We start from the raw sequence: 21,420 nt of genomic DNA, 5'->3' as shown, positions 1-21,420 counted from the left end.
TAAGCTAATTATTGAAAACGAAGTCGCATGCAATCGACAGCAGGACCCCTGTAAAACATGCCGAGTTGGCAATCTCTTTACTGTGGAAAAGAAACCTATAAACTTAACGAATATTAATGTTCATTGACTCTAACAGTTAGTTTTATTGCACAATCAGACATATTTCTAGATGTACGCACCTATCCGCGATATCTGCCAGACAAGTAACTCGCGACACCCTTTTTTCCGTGACACCGGAACAAAATTACCAGCTGCCGACACTTTAACGGAACGTTAATAATAGGGGTAGAAATTTGCCTCGGCACCTCCAGTACACAGTAGATTGTCAACAAAACGTGTCGGGGGAGCTAAGGTCGGCGTATACGATTTATCTCGTAGTCAGTGTAATGGACTTTATATAAGAGAATGGTGACATAGCAGGCTGACTCACAGACTATTATTTTTCGAGGAGGCTGAAAAGATGGAAGTCTCGGCGGATGGCGATGTCGTTCTGAAAAATAAACCAAGGAAGAAGTCTTGTCTTGAAAGACTCAGTGACGGATTAATTAGTCTGCTGGAAAGAGCGTTCTACAGGTAAATAATCATGCTGCTATATATTGTAAATAGTTACGTCATTTCTTACGTATTACGGGTATTCCGTGGGACCTTTGTCAGACAGGCGAGTGTTGGTTTTCTCCTACAAAATGTAAATTGCACATATCTTAGTCATAGGCTAGGTCTAAGCTTAGTACTTGTGGGCATCTATGGCTAACAGTAGTATAGCCAGCTAAAAGCCAGCGGACTGATGTGTAGTTCAGCTATTTTATTAAAGATGCACATCACTGTAAATACATATGTAAAGTTTTGTGAAATAACTGAAAATATAACTTCATATGCAATATATAAATGTAGCTGGATTGGACTGGGTCGATCCTCAGTGACCAGGTACATGTATAGCTCAGTCCTGACTAAGTCAGTGTTGTTATTTTTCGGGTCAATCCAAAATATAAGATGGCCGCCATAGCCAACATCTTGAAAACACATTTTGATCTTCTTCTCAAGTTCAAGCAGTGCTGTTTAGCTGAAACTTGCATGAAATGATCCCGACCTGGTACCGGTCCTGACAAAGTGTTGTTGTTTTTTCGGATTGATCCGAAATCCAAGATGGCTGCCATCTTGAAAACACAATTTTAACTTCTTATTCAGTTTTTTGATGCTGTGAAACAGCAATCATAGGTACGCTCAGCAAGCCTGAGCCCATCAAAACAATAATAACAATAAAAAAATTAAATGCTGTTTTGTTACTTTCACACCCTAATTGAAGGTACAAAAAAAATGTATAAGATAATTAAACCCACATGTGCAATGATTGTAACAAGTTTATCAATGTCTACAATTACGCAATCAGTGATGTTTTCCTATGTTTACTTACAACTATTTCGTTTTCATCTCCGTTCAGATCTTGTGTATTCACGAATATCACACACACCACCTTCTTGATTTATTCCTTCGCAGTAGATTTTCTTAGTTTATCTATCAAGTTGAATGATACAAAATTGATGCTATAAATGATGATTATTTATATTCGTTTTAATGATTTATACAGAAAATAAGATTTAAATGTGTTTGCAAAAGTCTTTTATTTGGTTGACGGTGCGAACTATATCTGATGAAATTACTACGCCCTCTTCCATCTAGAGATGTGAAAGCTTGAGTTGCTTCCTTTTAAACATCATTGCTATTAGGCCTAACATTCATGACAGGAATTTTTTATTTATAGCTACATTTTAATAATTTAACTAAGATCAAATCAAACAAAATAACATGTAGAAATTATACATGAGGTGTCAATCTCTAGTCAACATTAATTCCATCTTTTTTTCTGAAAACATGTACGGCCTTTACATTACTATATTATCGTAGTAAACCAATTTACTATGCTCTCTTCCATCTAGAGATGTGAAAGCTCGAGTTGTCATTAGGCCTAACATTCATAGCTATATATATTACCATAGTGAAAGTGCACTAGAAAGCACTTGCTGTTCGACTTGCTCAAGCTGTGTTTAAACAAACATACACAACATATTTGCAACAATGTTTCATTACATCAAATGATTGGTAACCAAATTATGATTTTTATTTTTGAAGTCGGCAAAGCAAAGTGATACACATGCAAGCAGCCATGTTAGTCTTTCTAACAAGGATAGCAATTAATACAGACATTGTGAAATTTGCCGGTCCGACAGACATGTCCGACAAAATTTGACTCGGACCCCCTATTTTAAAATCCAGTCCGGACCACAGGCGTCTGCTGTTATTGAGTACCGGAAGTCGGTAAAAATGGCATCTCTGAAGTATTACACAGGTACTGAACCTGGCAAAAACATAAACAACATAGATAATAATGAAAACAGCTGCCTGGATACTAATAGCAGGAAGTTATCTTCAGCTTAAAAAATTGTCCGGACCGGCTTCGGCAAATTATTGAGTACCGGAAGTGCTCGGTAAAAATGGCATCTGCTGAAGTATTAAAAGGTACTGAATTGGACAAAAACATCCTAAGCTGCCTGATACTAGGTACATGTTATAGCTTCCTTAAAAGCAAAATTCACACTAATGTTTTGGTGCAAAATTTTGGTCAATCCAAAAACTATACAATTGCCATAGAAACCCTGCATTTAGCCAAAAACATCCCTTTTTTAAACACTTTTATTGGGTTCTAACAGGAGATCTAAAAGTTGCCCCAAGACTTTTTTTTATTCCCAAGCGACAACCTTGAGTGAATTTCATTAATTGAGTTGCCACATATTCGCAACAACCTAGGTAATTCTTACAAAATTGAGTAAGGCTTTTTTTCGGATTGATCAACAAAATGGCCCTAATGGCTGCCAGCCTTGAAAACCATTTTAACTTCTTATTCAGTTTTTTTCATGCTGTGTATTACAGCAATAACGTAATAGTGTAAGCTTCAGCAATCCTGATCGGCCCATTAATGAAAAAACAATAAGCTGGCTCTTTCAATAAACAATTAAAAAAATTGGTTAAATGCTGTGAGCATTACAACAAAACACCCTAATTGAAGAATGTACAAAAAAAAGTTATGTTAAATAATTAAACCCATTTTCAGATGTGCAAAACTTTGATTGTAATGGCAGATTTTGGGTAATTGTAACATACGATTACGCAATCATTGAATTTTTTTGGATCCTATTGTTTACATTTTTAAAACTGGAAAAAGTATTTCTTTTTTTTCCGTTTTGATCTTGTGTATTCATTTTTATCACACACAACCTTCTAAAGCTATTTATTCTTGAAAAAGATTTTTGTTGTAAATGAATTTATCTATCAATGGCAAATGGATTCAAAATTTTTGATGCAAATTATTTTTTTTCTCTTCAGATTAATTTATTACGTTTTGAATGATTGTAAATTCAGTTTTTAAGATTTAAAGTGCTTGTTTAAAAAGAACTTTATTTGGTTTACGATTATTGTGAAAGATTATTAAATCCCAGTCAAAATTTCGAACAATAAAACTGCTCCAGAACTGGGAATGTGAATAAAGATGTGACGACTTTTGCAAAACCATCTTCTGCACATAAAACTGACATTCCTTTATTTCTTAGTAAAATTCCAATATGAATGCTAGAGTTTCATCTAAATTCAGGTATCCTATTATAGCTACATTTATCATTAGGCCTAACAATCATAGCTAATATATTTACGTAGTGAAAGTTGCACTAGAAAGCACTTGCTGTTCGACTTGTCTCAAGCTGGGTGTTCAAACAAACATACACAACATATTTGCAACAATGTTTCATTACATCAAATGATTGTTGTAAATAGGTAACCATATTATGATTTTTATTTTTGAAGTCGGCAAAGCAAAGTGATACACATGCAAGCAGCCATGTTAGTCTTTCTAACAAGGATATCAATTAATACAGACATCGTGAAATTTGCCTGTCCGACAGACATGTCCGACAAAATTTGACTCAGACCCCCTATTTTAAAATCCAGTCTAGACCGACCGTCCGGCAATTATTGAGTACTGGAAGTCGGTAAAAATGGCATCTCTGAAGTATTACACAGGTACTGAACCTGGCAAAAAAATAAACTACATAGATAATAATGAAAACAGCTGCCTGGATACTAATAGCAGGAAGTTATCTTCACTTAAAAAATTCACACTAATGTTTGGTCCGGCAAAATCTTGTTCGGTCCGGGTTACTCACAGTCCTTGCCGGTCCAAATGTCCGACCATTTTTTTCAACTTTCGCGATGTCTGTTAATAATCCAGAAATCACAATATTTCTGTTGTTATTTATATGGTGGTTGAATCATATTTAACTATAATAGAATAATTAAATTTTGCTTTTTACAAGCATTTTCATTGGCTTGAAAATTTACTTTATCAGCCCTTAAAGGAAAAAATGGCGTCCTCAGCCGCCATCTTGAAAAACACATTTTGAACTTCTTAAGTTCTACTGATGCGATTTGGCTAAAACCTGCCTGAAATGATCCTGATATGATCTTGACAAAGTGTTGCTTCATCTCTGGTTGATCTCAAACCGAAGATGGCTTCCATGACACCATATCTAATTAATTATCATTATGACTATTGCCAGGTAGTCAGATGATCGTTAAGGCCTTTGGGCCTGTTGTTTAGAGTTAATTAAACAATTACATATTTACATATTAACATTTATAGCTAGAACAAATTAACAAATTTGAATTTCAAAGTAAATACTGTATTCAACTCATTAAGCGCTCAGGGTGCTTAAAAATTGGAAAAAAAGGGTCAGTAATTGTTTAAAAGGACTAGATTTTGGACTATATTTCATTTTTTGTTGTTGTACATTTACATCTATCTATAGTTCCACAAAATTGTTGTACAAGCACATAGTAAACCATAAACATTTTGCAAATGAAATCATGGAAATAGAGAAACTAACACAATTTCCATAGAAACAATTTGCATTTGAATAGAGGTGCCTCAAAAAGGAGGGAGGGGCGATTTAAGGAACAGGGGACTTTTATTGGGTTTAATACGGTAACAATATATCAATAAAAATGCCACCCAAGATACTTTATTTTTATTCCCAGAGCGACAACCAATTGAGTAATTTCATTAATTGAAGTTGATGTAAGATATTCGCAACAATCAAAATCAGGTCAATTCTTATAAAATTGAAAATCAAGGCTTTATCTTTTCTTATTTTTATTATCATAATATATTAAGTGTTTACTGTGTATAAGGGTTTATTTCCAGCTCATTTTAATCCCCTCCGTCTGTTCATCCTCTTGGTTTCCGTGCAATAATCCATAGATAATGTGCCAAGATGAGTTCGCCGGGCATTTTCAGTTATGGCCCTTTGATTAATGAAAAACAATATTTTCAGCTGTTTCTGTTTACTCTCGCAAATATTAATGGATTTTTTTTCAAAATTGGTTTCATGGTTAAATGTTTTGAGGCCTTAGCCAAGTTCGATCAGGATGGACCCTATTTGGCAGAGTTATGGCCCTGTAATTAACAAGAATTGCCATTTTCAGCTGTTTCTGTTCAATAACTTTAGCTATTACTATCAGATTTTCTTGAAACTTGGTAACATGGATAAATGACTGAGGGCCTTGGCCAAGTGTGATCAGTATTTTGATTGGATCCTATTTGACTGAGTTATGGCCATTTGATTAACGAAAAAATGCTATTTTCGCCTGTTTTGGTTCACTAACTCTCGCAAATAAAGCTGTTTTTTCTTGAAACTTGTTAACATTGTTAGGGTAAATGTCTTTGGGCCTTGGCCAAGTTCAATTGGCACTTTCATTGAACCCCATTTGGAGGAGTTATGGGCCTTTGATTAACGAAAGCGGGGAATCTAAATTCCATGAATTTGCTTGTTTTAATAGCAACTTTTCTATTACTGATAACAGGCAATAATCAAATAAATAAAGTAATTTTACCATAGAGAATTATTGGCTTTTATGTGGAATGTAAGAGAAACTACTTGTGTATCCCATCTGCAGTAGTAAAACTTCATCAAAGTCAAATCTTCTGAAGTACAAATTAAAAAATGTGACATTTGACTAAATAATGAACAGGTATCTATAGTACCTTAGACAGTTTATTCTTAATCATTATTTCTGTTTGCAAAGAAACCAGAGTTTGGACTTTTCGAGTTTCTTGATTTTATTTCATTTCTATCCCATAGGTGACATTACTAGTAGTATAGTAAAGATTGGAATTGAATCTAGTGCAATTATACAATGTAGTTGTTGTTTCTTTGGTGGTTGTAATGTTGTTTGTTAAACTATCACTTTTCTAATGTCAGGGCAAGTGGATGTAAGAAATCTTTTATGTTTTATTTTACGAGTAACTGGGAAGAAACCAGGTAACAGACAGAAAAGTGTTTGTTTTCAGGCAAAACTTCAGATTTGGTAAATTTCATAGTCTCTGTCCTATAGCCTCTACACTTCTTGTTATTGGGTATTTAGGGTACAGGTTCACCAAGGTGCATCAAGCTTCAATAGTAGGTCATCATGACCTATGTTTTGATCTTTGACCTACTTTGGTGATAGTAAGCTGTTAAAACAGAAATGTGTGACTTTGGTACCCATGGAAAAGCATTGTAACTCGCTATTTCTTCGTGTTTAATTTACAATAGCCTGACTTTTTCACCACAAACCGGGACTATGTTGTCTACATGTTTATTTTATGATTGGCTGACCTCTTTGTTAGAGATTGGGCCAATGTTATTTACTTGTTTATGTTATGGTTGACCTACCTCTCTGGTACAGATTGGGCTATGTTATGTTTATGTTATGGTTGACTGACCTCTCTGTTACAAATTGGGCTATGTTATGTTTATTTTATGGTTGACTGACCTCTCTGTTACAAATTGGGCTATGTTATGTTTATGTTATGGTTGACTGACCTCTTTGTGTTACAGATCAGGCTATGTTATGTTTTATGTTATGGTTTATGACAACCTCTCTGTTACAGATTGGGCTATGTTATGTTTATGTTATGGTTGACTGACCTCTCTGTTACAAATTGGGCTATGTTATGTTTATGTTGTTTGTTCCACCTGGTTGTACTGATGGCATGACAACCTCAGATTGGGCTCTCTCTGTTACAAATTGGGCTATGTTATGTCTTATTTTTCTGTTATGGTTGACTTGACATCCTCTCTGTTACAGATTGGAGTAGTATTATGTTTATTTTATGGTTGACTGACCTCTTCTCTGTTACAAATTGGGGCTATGTTGTTATGTTTTCGTATGTTTATGGATTGACTGACCTCTCTGTTTACAGATTGGGCTATGTTATGTTTATGTTTATGGTTGACCATTACTGACCTCTCTGTTACATGTTTATGTTTATTGGTTGACTGATCTATGTTATGTTTATCTTAGTTATGGTTGACTGACCTCTCTGGGATATACACTGACTCTTCTGTTACAGATGTTATGTTTATTTTTATGACTGATGTTATTGTGCTATTTTTTTTCCATGTTATGTTTGACTGACCTCTCCTGTTACAGATTGGGCATGTTTTTGTTTACCTCTTCTCTGTTTAACTGATTTGGGCGATGTTAGAATGGGCTGACTGACCTCTCTGTTACAAATAGGGCTATGTTATGTTTTATGACCAACCTCTATGTTACAAGGTTGGGATATGTTATGTTTATGTTATGGTTGACCTGACCTCTCTGAGGGTGACATGTCATCTCTGTTACAGATTGGAGTCATATTTTGTTTATTCTTATGAGTTGACTGGGGCTATCTATGTTCGTGTTAAGTGGTTGAACTGATGTTTTTATTGTTTATTTATTTTATGGTTGACTGAAAGACCTCTTGACTGTTACAAATTGATTGGGCTATGTTATTTTATGTTATGTTTGACGGACTCTCTTACAAATTGGGCTATGTAATGTTTATATTATGGTTGACTGTTCATCTCTGTTACAAATTGGGCTATGTTATGGTTCATGTGATGGTGGACTGACCTTTGTTACAGATCTGGAGTTGGGCTATATTATGTTTATTTATGGTTGACCATGACCTCTCTGTTACAATTGGGCTATGTTTATGTTACGAGTTATATGGTTGACTGACCTCTCTGGTACAAATTGATTGTATGTTGACAGTTATATGTTATGTTTATTTTAATGGTTGACCATCATCCTCTTTGCTACACAATCTGGGCTATGTTATGTTTATTTTATGCTTGACTGACCTCTCTGTACAATTTGGGCTATGTGGATTAATTGTTTATGTTTTATGGTTAACCGAACTATGTTGTACCGTACATGTTTATTTTTTACAGATTGGGCTATGTTATGTTTATGTTATGGTTGACTGACCTCTCTGTTACAGATTGGAGTATATTATGTTTATTTTATGGTTGACTGACCTCTCTATTACAGATTGGAGTATATTATGTTTATTTTATGGTTGACTGACCTCTCTGCTACAGATTGCGCTATGTTATGTTCATCTTATGGTTGACCCGACCTCTCTGTTACAGAAGTGACTATGCTATGTTCATGTTATGGTTGACTGACCTCTCTGTTACAGAAGTGGACTATGTTATGTTTATGTTATGGTTGACTGACTTCTCTGTTACAGATTGGGTTATGTTATGTTTATGTTATGGTTGACTGACCTCTTTGTTACAGATTGGGCTATGTTGTGGCCAGTCACCCAATTCTCACCATTTGTGAGTGTATTCTGATATGTGGGCTATGTGCAATAGGGATGAAGGACTTCAAAGAGACGAATGCAGCAGAGAAACTCTGGGTGCCAGCTACTTCTCGAATCCAAGATGAGAAACGGTGGGTGACGAACAATTTTCCACCATTCACACGTTATGCTTCAACGATTATCACAGCTGACAACATCCTCACCCCTTCGTCACTTAGAGCTGTAAGTAACTCATTATTATCAGTCAGTGTTTCAGGAAGCTGCACAAACAACATATTGTTCTAACCATGAAACGCACATTACTTTTCACACATTACTTTTCAGCCTGCCTCATAAAGAGAGGGGGTAATATAAGTGGGTTATTGAATTGCACTGGTATAGGTGTTGGTCAATACAATTTAAATGCAAGTGCTGAAATGTTTTTATCTGTAAAAAACAACCATTAATAACAATAACTGACACAATCACCATTATGCATTGCTATATGATTACATGTGTTGTTTTGGATACAGCTATTTTGATGTTGAACCTTACGAGTCAAGCTTTGCTGTTTTCAAACAGCTTTTGTTTGAACATCATTTAAATTAAGTTCATTTTGATATCACAAAAGAAAGCATATAAAACTTACTCATCTCAAATTTTTTTGCCTCAAATGAAAAAAATTGTACAATTCATTACAGATGATGGCTTTTTACAAGTCTGCTAATTCCATAGAGAGTGGTTCACATGATCTACAATCAATGTGCTTTCGGTGAGTATTCTAGTGTTGAAACTTTCTTGAAACCTTAACTATTGTTTTTAAAGACTGAGCCAGTTAATTAGTAAAGGAAATGAAAATTCCAGATTTAAATGTCAAATATGTACATTTTCTAATTTATAATTGTCGCCTGCAACGCAAGGACAACACTTAGGTATCACGATGTCGGCTTCAGCATTGACGGCGTCCGGGAAACAGTTTCCTTACGATAACTTGAGTATTTATTGTCCGATTTCAACCAATTTTGGTATATTGCTTTATAAATATCAATGAGATCTCAAATTAGTTTGATAATGATCAAAATCTATCAATATTTACAAGAGTTATGGGACTTTAAAATTGTCAAAACAGATGAATACATGGTTTCTGCTTGGTTATACTGTAGTATTTATTGTCCATTTCAACCAAATTTTACAAATTATTTTATATCAATGAGATCTCGGATGAGTCCGATAGTAGTCAAAATCCATCAATATATGCAAGAGTTACGAGACTTTAAAATTGTCAAAACAGATAAATTCATGGTTTCCACTCAATAACTTTAGTATTTATTGTCCGTTTTCAACCAAATTTGGTACATTGCTTTATATTAATGAGATCTTAGACAGGTTCAATACTGGTCAAAACCTGTCAATATTTGCAAGAGTTATATGACTTTAAAACCATCAAAACAGATAAATGTATGGTTTCCTCTCGATAACTTTAGTACAATTGTATTTAATGTCTATTTTCAACCAAATTTGGTCTATTGCTTTATATTAATGAGATCTTGGAGTGGTTTGATACTGGTCAAAATCTATTAATATTTGCAAAAGTTACGGGACTTGATAACTTCACCTAATTATTAACAATATTCTCAACTGTAAATAACTATTTTTTGTGATGCTGTGGAGTGGACACATCCACTTCCATGGAATTCTTGTATAAGAATATAAGACTCTTTCATATGTGGATATGAAGGATAGGGATATTCTACCCGAGAGTCACAAAATGTAGTAAAACCCGAGGTTTGCTGAGAGTTTGACCTAAAACACCCGCAACATTTTTGTGATCCCGAAGGATCCACATATAAGGATGGTATTTTTCTTTCATACCTTTCTTTCAACACAAATTCCGTTGTTATAGCATATTTTAATAGTAAAACCGGTTTGCATATTTTGTGAAAAAAAATGTGAAAATTATACAGAGGAAAAAGAGATTTTGTTGACTGCCGTGACGTCACGAAGCTTTATTGCATGGTGTAGTTTAGCCATGCAATACAGCCTCAGGCACCGATGAGTGTATTACCCTAGACCAGCCAGTATTACATGTGTAGGTATGAAAGAAAACAGCCTACCGTTTTATAGCCTTTCATCTCTGGCCAGCAGTGGCTACTGGTCATGTGTTGGTACCATATATTCAGTTATTAAAGTGGGTCAAAATTTTCGCGGTTTTAACTTAAAATGAAAAAAAAAAAAAAAATTCAGTGGTTTAAAATTTTTGCAATCATAGAAATATTCAGTGATATTGCAAAAATATCACCCCCATGAAAGTAGGTAAGGATACCATATAGGTAGATACCGTATAGGTATCTGTAGGTAGATACCGTATAGGTATCTGATCTTCTTTCAGTAGCCTCTTCCATCTCAAAGCAGCAGTGACATGACCAAGAGGTTAAATGTATTAGTATACCTCAGTTTGGAGAATAAAGAAACATTAGTTTTTAATATCGGGTTTATTATATGTTAGAATAAACTGTAAGGTCTATCACACATTTAAGACATTTAAGACAACAGACTAATTACCCCAGTAGATAGTTGTCTGAAGCAAACTGTTAACGTACTAAAATCAATAACCTTACTAATACAGCTATATCCAACATGGAGGCCACACACAATAGCCTTTGTTAAGCCAGCTATGGTAGTCAGTAGTACCTCGACCAATATTGATTGATGCCGAAGCAGATCAGCCGAATTAATTAAAGCTATAATTGTAATGTTGTTTGTAATCTTAAATCTGACAGCCTCTCAGATTGTCCGCATAAAATGTGTAAAACAGCTAAAAAAGCAAATATTACATTCTTGTCTAAACTAGAGCAAGATTAATTTAGATTTCAGTTAAATATTAATGCATGAGCTCAGAAACTTAATCCAAGATCTAGTTGAATATAATAAACTCATACCCAGTACATAATATGTATTTATTTTAGTGTCTGAAGAACCACAGGTCTCAAAAAAATATTCTTCACTCTACAACTACTACGTCATAAGGAAAAATTGTCTCTCTTTCAAAGCTTGCTGCTATAAATTGACTGATCCTGTCTGGAGATGAACTCCGAGTCCTAAACTCCACTTGCTACATTACCATTTGATTGGTCAGTGTTGTGGATGACCACCTCATTAATTGGTGTGTTTGATATAGACAATTTGTTTATTGGAAAAGAAAAAAAAAATTTGAATTTGAAAATATGACACATTGAAGACACTTTTAGAAAGACATTTGCCACACCATATTTGGACAAATACCGGTATATATTTGTATATGTATAAAACGTACTAAGGGAGTGACTTGTGTACAGTACAAACACTACCACATGAATAAGAACCAAGATGTAGGCCATGTAACTGAAAACAACTTTTATTGCTGCATGTTTAACCCTAGCAACCAATATAGGCACTTCACACTTGCTGAAGTCATATGTGGCGTTGTACTGCTGCGTGTACATGTTTAATTTTCGGCCTACCAAATATAGAACTGATGAGTGTGTAAACTATATAATCTAATTCAAAACCTTTTGTCTTATTGTTCCTAACTGTTTATAGGGGCTAAAACATACGTGTCAGGAAACCCATAGATTTGTTTCAGGAAATAGTAACTCTAACGTGGCCACCACTTCAGCTTGCCATTATTGATAAGAAGTCAGGACTCCTGTTAAGATGTGTACATGAGTAAAATACCCATTAAAATTTGTCAATTACCCCTAAAGATGGTATGAATGGGTACTTATTATCCATTCAAATATTTGTATTATTAAGCAATTCTATTATTATGAATGAGCTTTTATATCCAGAAATAAAATAAAAAGAAACATAGTAACATAAAAAAAAAAATTCCAGTCAGGCATCATCAGTGTCCTTGTTCCAGATGGATATTTGCACAATTGCTGGCTTGTAACCGATTACAATAACCATAAAACTTTTCAGACATATCTCTATTAAGTTTTTGGTTCTCTCAGAGATCAGGGTTGTATTCCTCCCACCCTTTTCAAAAGTGTGAATACAATTACCCACACCTCCAAAAAATATCTGGGGCACTGGGAAGTGTTGCATGTTTGTGCCACAAATCAAACCTCAACCCCCCCTTTTTTGAAACATGGAAATGTTACTATTCATTGTCGTTTGCGTTAACTTTTACTCCACAGAGTGGGCCCAGTCTGTCATGTCACCAGTATCCTAGAGCTTTGGTACTACAACGAAGACCTAATCAATTCACTGACTCAGGACGACATCATTCAGAAAATCAACAACGTCACCATCAGGTTGGTAGTTCTACCACAAATCTATATAAATTCCATGACAATGCAGAATTCAACATTTTTACTCGAATAATTTGTTATTTCAACTTGTCTTTAATATACATAACAAGATCTATCCTCCTTCATAATACATATAGGGTTATATTTGCTGTGCTGATTTCCCCCCGGGGGCCCCATGTGTCCTTGAGTTGTATGATTTCCCTGGAGGGCCCCAATGTCCTTGAATCCAGTGATAATTTCACGGAAATTGTCCTTGAAGCAAGTGTCTGTAGTGTTGTGAGTGATGGTAGATTAATGGTCCTGTTAGGAAGTCTGTCCGAGCTATGTTAAGAACGATTTAGGGTGGGATTCTAACTCTGATTCATGCGGGCCATACAAATGAATTTTGCTTTCAATTCGTATTTCAAGGTAAAATCTGTTGATTAATATGCCACACTTCTGTTCTGTATCTCACACAACTCCGAAAAAATTGGTTTCATAAAAAAAAAAGTGTTCAGTATCTTCTGTATTTTATAGTTGTATATTTTTGCAGGGAAATTTTTTTTCGCTGTTTCATTTTTTGAAACTTATTTGCAGGAAAAACGCTTACACCTTTGTTGATCTAATAAACTCTACTCATTATTTTACTTGTCATTTTTTATTTGCGGATATTTATGATGGTGAACGTCTCCTCTAAATTTGTCAATGTTCTTTTTATAACTTGACAAACTGTAAACAATGAGTAGAATACAGAAGCAAATATTGATCACTAAAATTGGTTACCTTTTACAACAATATGTGATCTAATTCAATATCATATGTCATATGCCACTAACCTTTTAGAGCAGATCTAATATTGCCCACAATACATGTACCATATTTAACCTCAAAAGGGCGCCTCCCCTAATAAGGGCATCTTTGCCTTTTTAGCCCACCATCATCAGATGGTGGGCTATTCAAATCGCTCTGTGTCCGTGGTCCGGCGTCCGGCGTCCGGCCGTAAACAATGCTTGTTATCACTATTTTTTAAAAAACTGCTGCAGGGATTTTGTTCAAACTTCATATGGAGGGTCCCCTTGTTCCATAGTTGTGCCATACAGATTTTGTGGCTGATCGGAAAAACAAGATGGCTGTCAGACAGCCATCTTTGATTTTGGCAGTTGAAGTTTGTTATCGATATTTCTTGAGAACTGCTGAAGGGATTTTGTTCAAACTTCACATGGAGGGTACCCTTGGTCCCTAGTTGTGCCATACAGATTTTAAGGCTGATCGAAAAAACAAGATGGCCGCCAGGCGGCCATCTTGGATTTTGATAGTTAAGGTTTGATATCACTATTTCTCAAAAAGTGCTGAAAGGATCTTTCTCAAATTTAATATGTAGGTTCTGCTAGGGTCCTAGTTGTCCATATTGCATTTTGGGACCGATCCGTCAACAAGATGGCCGCAAGGTAGCCATCTTGGATTTTGTTATTCAAAGTTTGTTAATCGCTATTTCTCAGAAAGTCCTGAAGGGATCTGTCTCAAAATTCATATGTAGGTTCCCCTAGGGCCTTAGTTGTGCATGTTGCATTTTGGGACCGATCGGTCAACAAGATGGCTGCCTTATTTTGATAGTTGAAGTTTGTTACTGCTATTTCTCAAAAGGTACTGAAGCGATCTGTCTCAAATTTTATGTGTAGTGTGTTTGAAAAAGTTTAAAAAGTCGAGAAAAGATCCATCTTTCCATTGTCAGATATAGATCATTCTTTGGTGGGCGTCAAGATCCCTCTGGGATCTCTTGTTTCACTAGGTAGTGATTAAGAAGAGATGTTAATAAGACATCAATTAAACATGTTTCTGTATCTGTCATGACCTAGACATTTGTGCTTTTTCAAGACTAATGTTTTGTCAGATACTAAAACCTTGATTTTAAACGCCAGTTTGCCATCTTCATACATAAGGATTGACTAAAAAATATTTTTAGGAGAAATCATAGTAATAAGTTTAAAAATTGTAATGATTATTATGCATGTGTAATGTGTAAAATTTTCTTATTCTAATCAGCATAAAAATCAAATGGTGAAATTGATTTTACATTTATTTTCAATTATAATTTTAACAGAAAGAATGCAATCATACTATTAAAAGTTGATGAAATAACTGTACCTGAGTCAAGTTTGTGATAAACTATAAAATGTACCGGTATACATGATTTAAATCTGTGAAAAACATGTTTAGAAAAAGTCTTAACTTGCCCACATGTGGTGGATTTCTCATGATTCTGTCTGGCAATTTTGCCCTATTTATGAAGAAATATTCAGTAATATAGATTCAGCTCGATACATAAGACAAATTTCAGTTAATTTGAGACAAAATGCAGATGTTATAAGCATTACTCTGTTGCGAAACTTTGTTTATCAACTCCTTTGAACGGAAGACTACTGGATTTTAATACAGTATAACCCCTCTAACTCGAAACTGGATTCCTCGAATACCCCCTATTTGTCGAACTGGTCGTACGGTCCCGACCGCATCCCTATATAATCTATGTAACAAAACCCTGGATAGCTCGAACAGCTATTCGTCGAATACCCCTTATTCCTTTAACAGAAATATGTTCCCGTTTCATCAGACACATAGTATTTACCCATGTATTCGTCGAACAGGTGTTCGGCCCTTGAGATTGTTTTACCTGTGTCACACCTGACAGCACCGACCAACATGGATAATTGCTCATGATCTTGCATGTGTTCATACAGGTGGCATGTCAAGCCTTAAGGTAATAAAGGGATTAACAGTGTCATTATTACCTACCACCTACACGATTGCAAGTCGTTGTTTGATGCTAACTTTATTTGAACATTTCAGAAATTGATGTTTCTCTCGAGTCGTAATATACGAATGATCCGTGTTAATAGAAAGAACGCATTGTGAAATTACAAAAGAGGCAGAAGATATTTCTGACATCTGCCTAATTATAAAAGGTTTTTTTTTTTATTTCTTTGTTGGTTTCATTCAACAGGCTAACACAATGTTATTTATTGAAAGATGTAAACGATATGCAAAGTACATTTTATCAGTGTGTTCCATATCTTTTCCCGTAAATTGTATTTTGTAACTTTATTCATAAACATATGTTACGTAACATTACGCTTTTACTGAACAGACATCTATAGATATCATTTCTTATGTCCGTAAATATGCTGGTTAATAACTTTATTGTGAGTATATATTTTGTAAATGCTTTAAATAATTTGTGATGAATAAATAATAGAAAATGTACTCTTTGTTGATCAATATGGATTGTACATTGACCTAGAATATCTTATAGATGACGATCGCTTACTCTGCTGTGAATGACATTTGATTAAGGGCTTTCTCGTAAGCATTTTAAACGCTAAATTTATGTTTTACATATTTTTCAACTTGATACCGTTATCAACAAAACACTTGAATAAAGAAATCAAAAATGATGAAAGATAGGGTAATTAAAATGTCATTGCTGTGCATTGTTTGTCATAGTTTAATTGAGACCGGACATTTTGACTGTCGATCGTGACCAACCTTGGATGAGTCGAATACTCCGTATTCCTCGAACTATTGACCTGGTCCCCTGCTGTTCGAGTTATAGGGGTTTTACTGTTAAAGTTTGTTTCACAAAATTAGAAACCTTAACAAGGACGCCCCCTTTCGTCCATTATTAGGTCAAATATGGTATGGGTTATAATCTTATGTTAGAGTGTCGATCAGCTAGACAATTAAGAAATCCTGCATCATGATCATAGATACATTCTACAGTTAAATGTTACACTTGTATAGCCATGCCCAAAGTTTTTCTGAATCTTTAATTGGAATTTTGTTTAGGCCAAAAATATCTCCGATTCCTTGATAGCACAAGTTATAAAGAGTTGCATAATTTGTCACAACATGTAATTATTATGATATATATGCTGTGAGTCATAACTATGCGTTCATGGTAATATAAATGCTGTATCTCTGTTCACAGTCCAATGTATCACAGTAAACTTCATCTGGGCTCCCTATTGGGTCAGATGTGGCGTGACTCGGACGGCCGGATTATTGGAGCCAAGGCTGCCTCTCTGTTGTTTCTGCTTTACGATAAACCTGAGGTAAGTAAAACATCCAGTCTGATATTCAATACACTAATATCACAGTTATCAAGGGCCACATTTGTGAAAAGGAACGACCTTGACATTTATACAAGAAAAGCTGCCAAGTTTGTTTAAATGATTGATCTTGACCTTAATTCCAAATCACATGGGTCAAATACACTGATATTGTAATCACACATATTAAATAACCAAAAGGCCCTTAGACCTGATGTATGCTTGATTGTACTTCCAACAATGATATAGACCTTAAAGGTTGGTTTTGCCCAATGAAACATAAAGACTCTGAAATTGAAAGGAGTAGATATGATAGGACCAGTATTTGGCCTTAATTTTTCAGGTCGAAAAAAATTAACTCTGATCCCCATCAATTTCATATCAATAAATACTCTCATACTTGCCATTCATTAAAACATAATTTTTTATAACCATGTACACGATGTGTCCCACCTATGACGTCATCAAATTGATGATTTTCCTCTTCTCGCCAAATTTTGCTAGAAATTCATCATCTTTAGGTTAGAAAAGGCTTGAAATGGATTTGGCTGCCACCTTGGAGCAACTTTACATTTTGCATGGATATGCGTAAATACACGATACACAACGTGTGAAAATCTCTTTCTGCTCCACGAAGGCGGCCACATTCATTTTAAGAGAAAACCACTCAAAAAGTATGATTTTTCAAGGATTTTTGTTGATGACGTCATAGTGAACATAATTGGCTCATGCGGGATATTTTCGAAATGTAATGTGTTAGCAAATGTATTCAGCTGTTATATGGCAAAATATGTTGTTCTTTACTGGAGAATTAATTTTGAGGCCATATTCGAGCCTTAACGTACCTTCTCCTTTATCATGTTCATAGATATAATCTTCAGATCATTTTTAATGCATACAGCCAACAATATGGGTGGTCAGTTGCCTAGCTTGACCAGGAAAATACTCCTCTAAAAAAAGGGCGAAGTCAAGCTTTACATAGAACATGACATATTTTTAGCTCACCTGGCAGCTTATGTCATGGTGCGGCGTGCGTCGTCTGTCGTCCATCGTCGTCCGTCCGTCTGTCCGTCAACATTTCCTTTAAATCGCTACTAGTCATAGAGTGTTGCATGGATTGTAACCAAATTTGGCCGCAAACATCCTTGGGGGAAGGGGAACAGAATTTGTATTTTTAGCTCTGACCCCCCGGGGACAGGAGGGGCGAGGCCCAATAGGGGAAATAGAGGTAAATCCTATAAATCGCTACTTGTCCTAGAGTTCTGCATGGATTGTGACCATTATTTGGCCACAAACATCTTTGGGAGAAGGGGAACAGAACTTGTATAAATTTTGGCTCTGACCCCCCGGGGGCATGAGGGGCGGGGCCCAATAGGGGAAATAGAGGTAAAACCTATAAATTGCTACTTGTCCTAGAGTTCTGCCATGGATTGTAACCAAATTTGGTCACAATCATCCTTAGGTGGGAAGGGGAACAAAACATCCTCTGACCCCCCCCGGGGGCAGGATGGGACTGGGACCCAATAGGGAACAGAAATCGCTTTTATAATGCATGGATGACCCCACAAACATCAATGGGGGCAGAAGACTTGCATAATTTTTGGCTTCTGACCCCCCAGGGCGGAGGGCGGGCCCAATAGGAGAAATATAGGTAATCCTATAAATCGCTACTTGTCCTAATCTTGCATGGATTGTGAACCATATATTGGGCCACAAACTTGCATCTTTTTGAAGAAGGGAACAGAACTTGCATAATTTTTGGCTCTAGACCCCCCGGGGCAGGAGGGGGAGGGGCGGGGCCCAATAGGAGGAAATAGAGGTAAATCCTATAAATCGCTACTTGTCCTAGAATCCTGCATGGATTGTGACCATATTTGGCCACAAACATCTTTGGGAGAAGGGGAACAGAAACTTGCATAAATTTTGGCTCTGACCCCCCGGGGCAGGAGGGGCGGGGCCCAATAGGAGAAATATAGGTAAATCCTATAAATCGCTACTTGTCCTACAATCCTGCATGGATTGTGACCATATTTGGCCACAAACATCTTTGGGAGGAAGGGGAAACAGAACTTGCATAATTTTTGGCTTCTGACCCCCACGGGGGCAGGAGGGGCGGGGCCCAATAGGAGAAATAGAAAAATCTATAATTTGTATTTTCCTAGAACTGTTACTTGTGACCATTACCAAACATCTTTGGGAGAAGGGATACAGGAACTTGCATAATTTTTGCGATACCCCCCCGGGGTGCAGGATGGGGGGGGGCTTCCCATTTAAATCCTATCACAACGCTACTTCGTTCAGCCATGGATTGTTTACTTGGCCACAAACATTTGGGAGTGTGGAACAAACTTGCATAAAATTATGGCTCATGGCTGAAACTTCGACTACAGTTACAATATATCGGCAGCCTTCATTTGCATTTAGTACTTTTCTGGTCTGACTGACAATGAGCGATACATAAAACCAAGGATTTCCTTCAAGGGGCAGGATTTGTATTCAATTCACATCAGTTCATTTTAGAAATGCTTTTCGGATAATGCAATCCAAGGTGATCGCAGCCCTCATTTTGAAATTTTGTGTTCACTTGAGGTATTTTGTTGAAACATGATATGATAATTTTTTCATCTTCTCTTTTTTTTCTCAATCTTTTCTTTGTCGGATTTTACAAAAAAAATATTTATTCGGTTTGCCGAAACCTACTTTTAAGTCAAGGTTACAGGATATAATTGATTTCTCAAAAAAAAACACACAAAAAAATGACCAAGAGATGTGAGGATCTTGTATTTGGCCTGTAATATGCACCTTATGTTCAGGTAGCAGGTGAGCCATTCAGGTCCTGTGAGCTCTTGTTAAAGTTACTGTTTACTAAGGCTACTTTCAATTTTATTATTAAATTATTGCAAAAGAAAATGGATTGAACAAGACACAGTATCTATCTAAATCCTCTCCAAATTGTAGTTTTTTCTGTTTGTATTGTTCCATTTCATATATCATCCATACATTATTTTTTGCAGTGGAAGAAAGCAGCCATGGATTGGGAACTCCAGATGGTCAGTCTTGCTAAATCAGGTCACAGTGACCTAAATGAAATCTTTATCTACACCACTAGAAGGTAAGAAATTTGAGTTCCCTCTCTCTATAATTATATCTCTTCTAATTGATGTTTTCTTTCATTTATGTATCGCGTTTGATTCTTATCAATATTCAACATCTTCCTTGAGATCATTGCATGTTCAGTCCCCAACACATTATGGCGGCAGTTTCTTAGGTGAAAATCACCCCACTTTACATTATTGATGTGAGCATCTGGTGTTGTATTCAGTGAGAAAACCTCACACTAATGAAAGGTGAACTTGGCTCAAAAGACTGTTCAAAGCAAAAAAATAAAACATAGCAACTGTCTCCTTTGCTCTTCTTTTACTGTTATTGGTTTTTATCCCCAGCTTTCACCAAAACGGAGGATATTAATTTGGGTCCGTCCGTCCATCTGTCTGTAAGGCTAGGTTTCCGTGCAATAACTGCCACAAATCTTAAGCGATTTTTTTGTAACTTGGTCACATGGTTAAATGAACCAAGGGCTCAGATGAGTTGCTTGGTATTTTCAACAAACCCTATTTGGCAGAGTTATGGCCCTTTGATTAATGGAAATCACCATTTTCGTCTGTTTCTATTCAATAACTTTTGCAAATATTATCCAATTTTCTTGAAACTTTGTAACATGGTTAAATTTCTTGGGACCTTGGCCCAGTTTGATTGGCACTTTCTTAAGACCCTATTTTGCGGAGTTATGGCCCTTTGAATAAAGAAAAACGGTATTTTCATGTGTTTTTGTTCAATCAATGTCACAAATATTACCAGATTTTCTCGAAACTTGGTAACATGGTTAAATGTTTCAGGTCCTTGGCCAAGTTTAATTGACACTTTAATTGGATCCTATTTGGCGAAGGTATGGGCATTTGATTAACGAAAGTGGGGGATCTAAATTCGAAGAATTTGCTTGTTTGAAAACTGTTAACTGCAATTCTATATTGTGGTTTACTTTGTATCAGAACTAAAGAAGGTAAAAAAAGGAGTTGATTAACACATTAGTGAACAACTAAGACAAATATTTCTTATTCATTATGTATTAACTTTTTAAATGTTTATTGATATTGTCGATAATGCAAAGGCAACATGTAGGTATCAATTTGTTTTCTGTACTACGTTTACTTGTGTATGTGGTCACTTTGGGTGATGAAACTCAGGACTGAAGGTCAAAGGTCAAGGTTGTTAATACAACAAATATAAATTTCATATTCTTGGGACAAACCAAGTTCCTTTAGGCAGATCATTCTCAAAATTCATGGACACCTTCATTTTGGAAAGTGCTTGTATGGAATTGTTT

General features: G+C 35.7%; 1 protein-coding gene across 4 annotated transcripts in view; it reads left to right on the top strand.

Moving 5' to 3' along the window:
- The first annotated feature begins 302 nt into the window (after nucleotides 1-302).
- The window catches only part of LOC138325256 (patched domain-containing protein 3-like), a 49,130-nt gene continuing 28,012 nt past the window's right edge, over nucleotides 303-21,420 (top strand). For all 4 annotated transcript variants that reach the window (XR_011208753.1, XM_069270781.1, XM_069270780.1 and 1 more), the window contains exons 1-6: nucleotides 303-573; nucleotides 8,656-8,902; nucleotides 9,361-9,431; nucleotides 12,838-12,954; nucleotides 16,916-17,039; nucleotides 20,051-20,148. Coding sequence is in view for 3 of the 4 variants with exons in the window: in XM_069270781.1 (XP_069126882.1) it covers nucleotides 461-573; nucleotides 8,656-8,902; nucleotides 9,361-9,431; nucleotides 12,838-12,954; nucleotides 16,916-17,039; nucleotides 20,051-20,148 (770 nt within the window). In the remaining variant the exon portion in view is untranslated. The remainder of the gene's footprint in view (nucleotides 574-8,655; nucleotides 8,903-9,360; nucleotides 9,432-12,837; nucleotides 12,955-16,915; nucleotides 17,040-20,050; nucleotides 20,149-21,420) is intronic.

Source organism: Argopecten irradians, chromosome 6 (genome assembly GCF_041381155.1).
Source record: "Argopecten irradians isolate NY chromosome 6, Ai_NY, whole genome shotgun sequence".
Lineage (NCBI taxonomy): Eukaryota > Metazoa > Mollusca > Bivalvia > Pectinida > Pectinidae > Argopecten > Argopecten irradians.
This window is presented reverse-complemented; position numbering and strand designations above follow the sequence as displayed.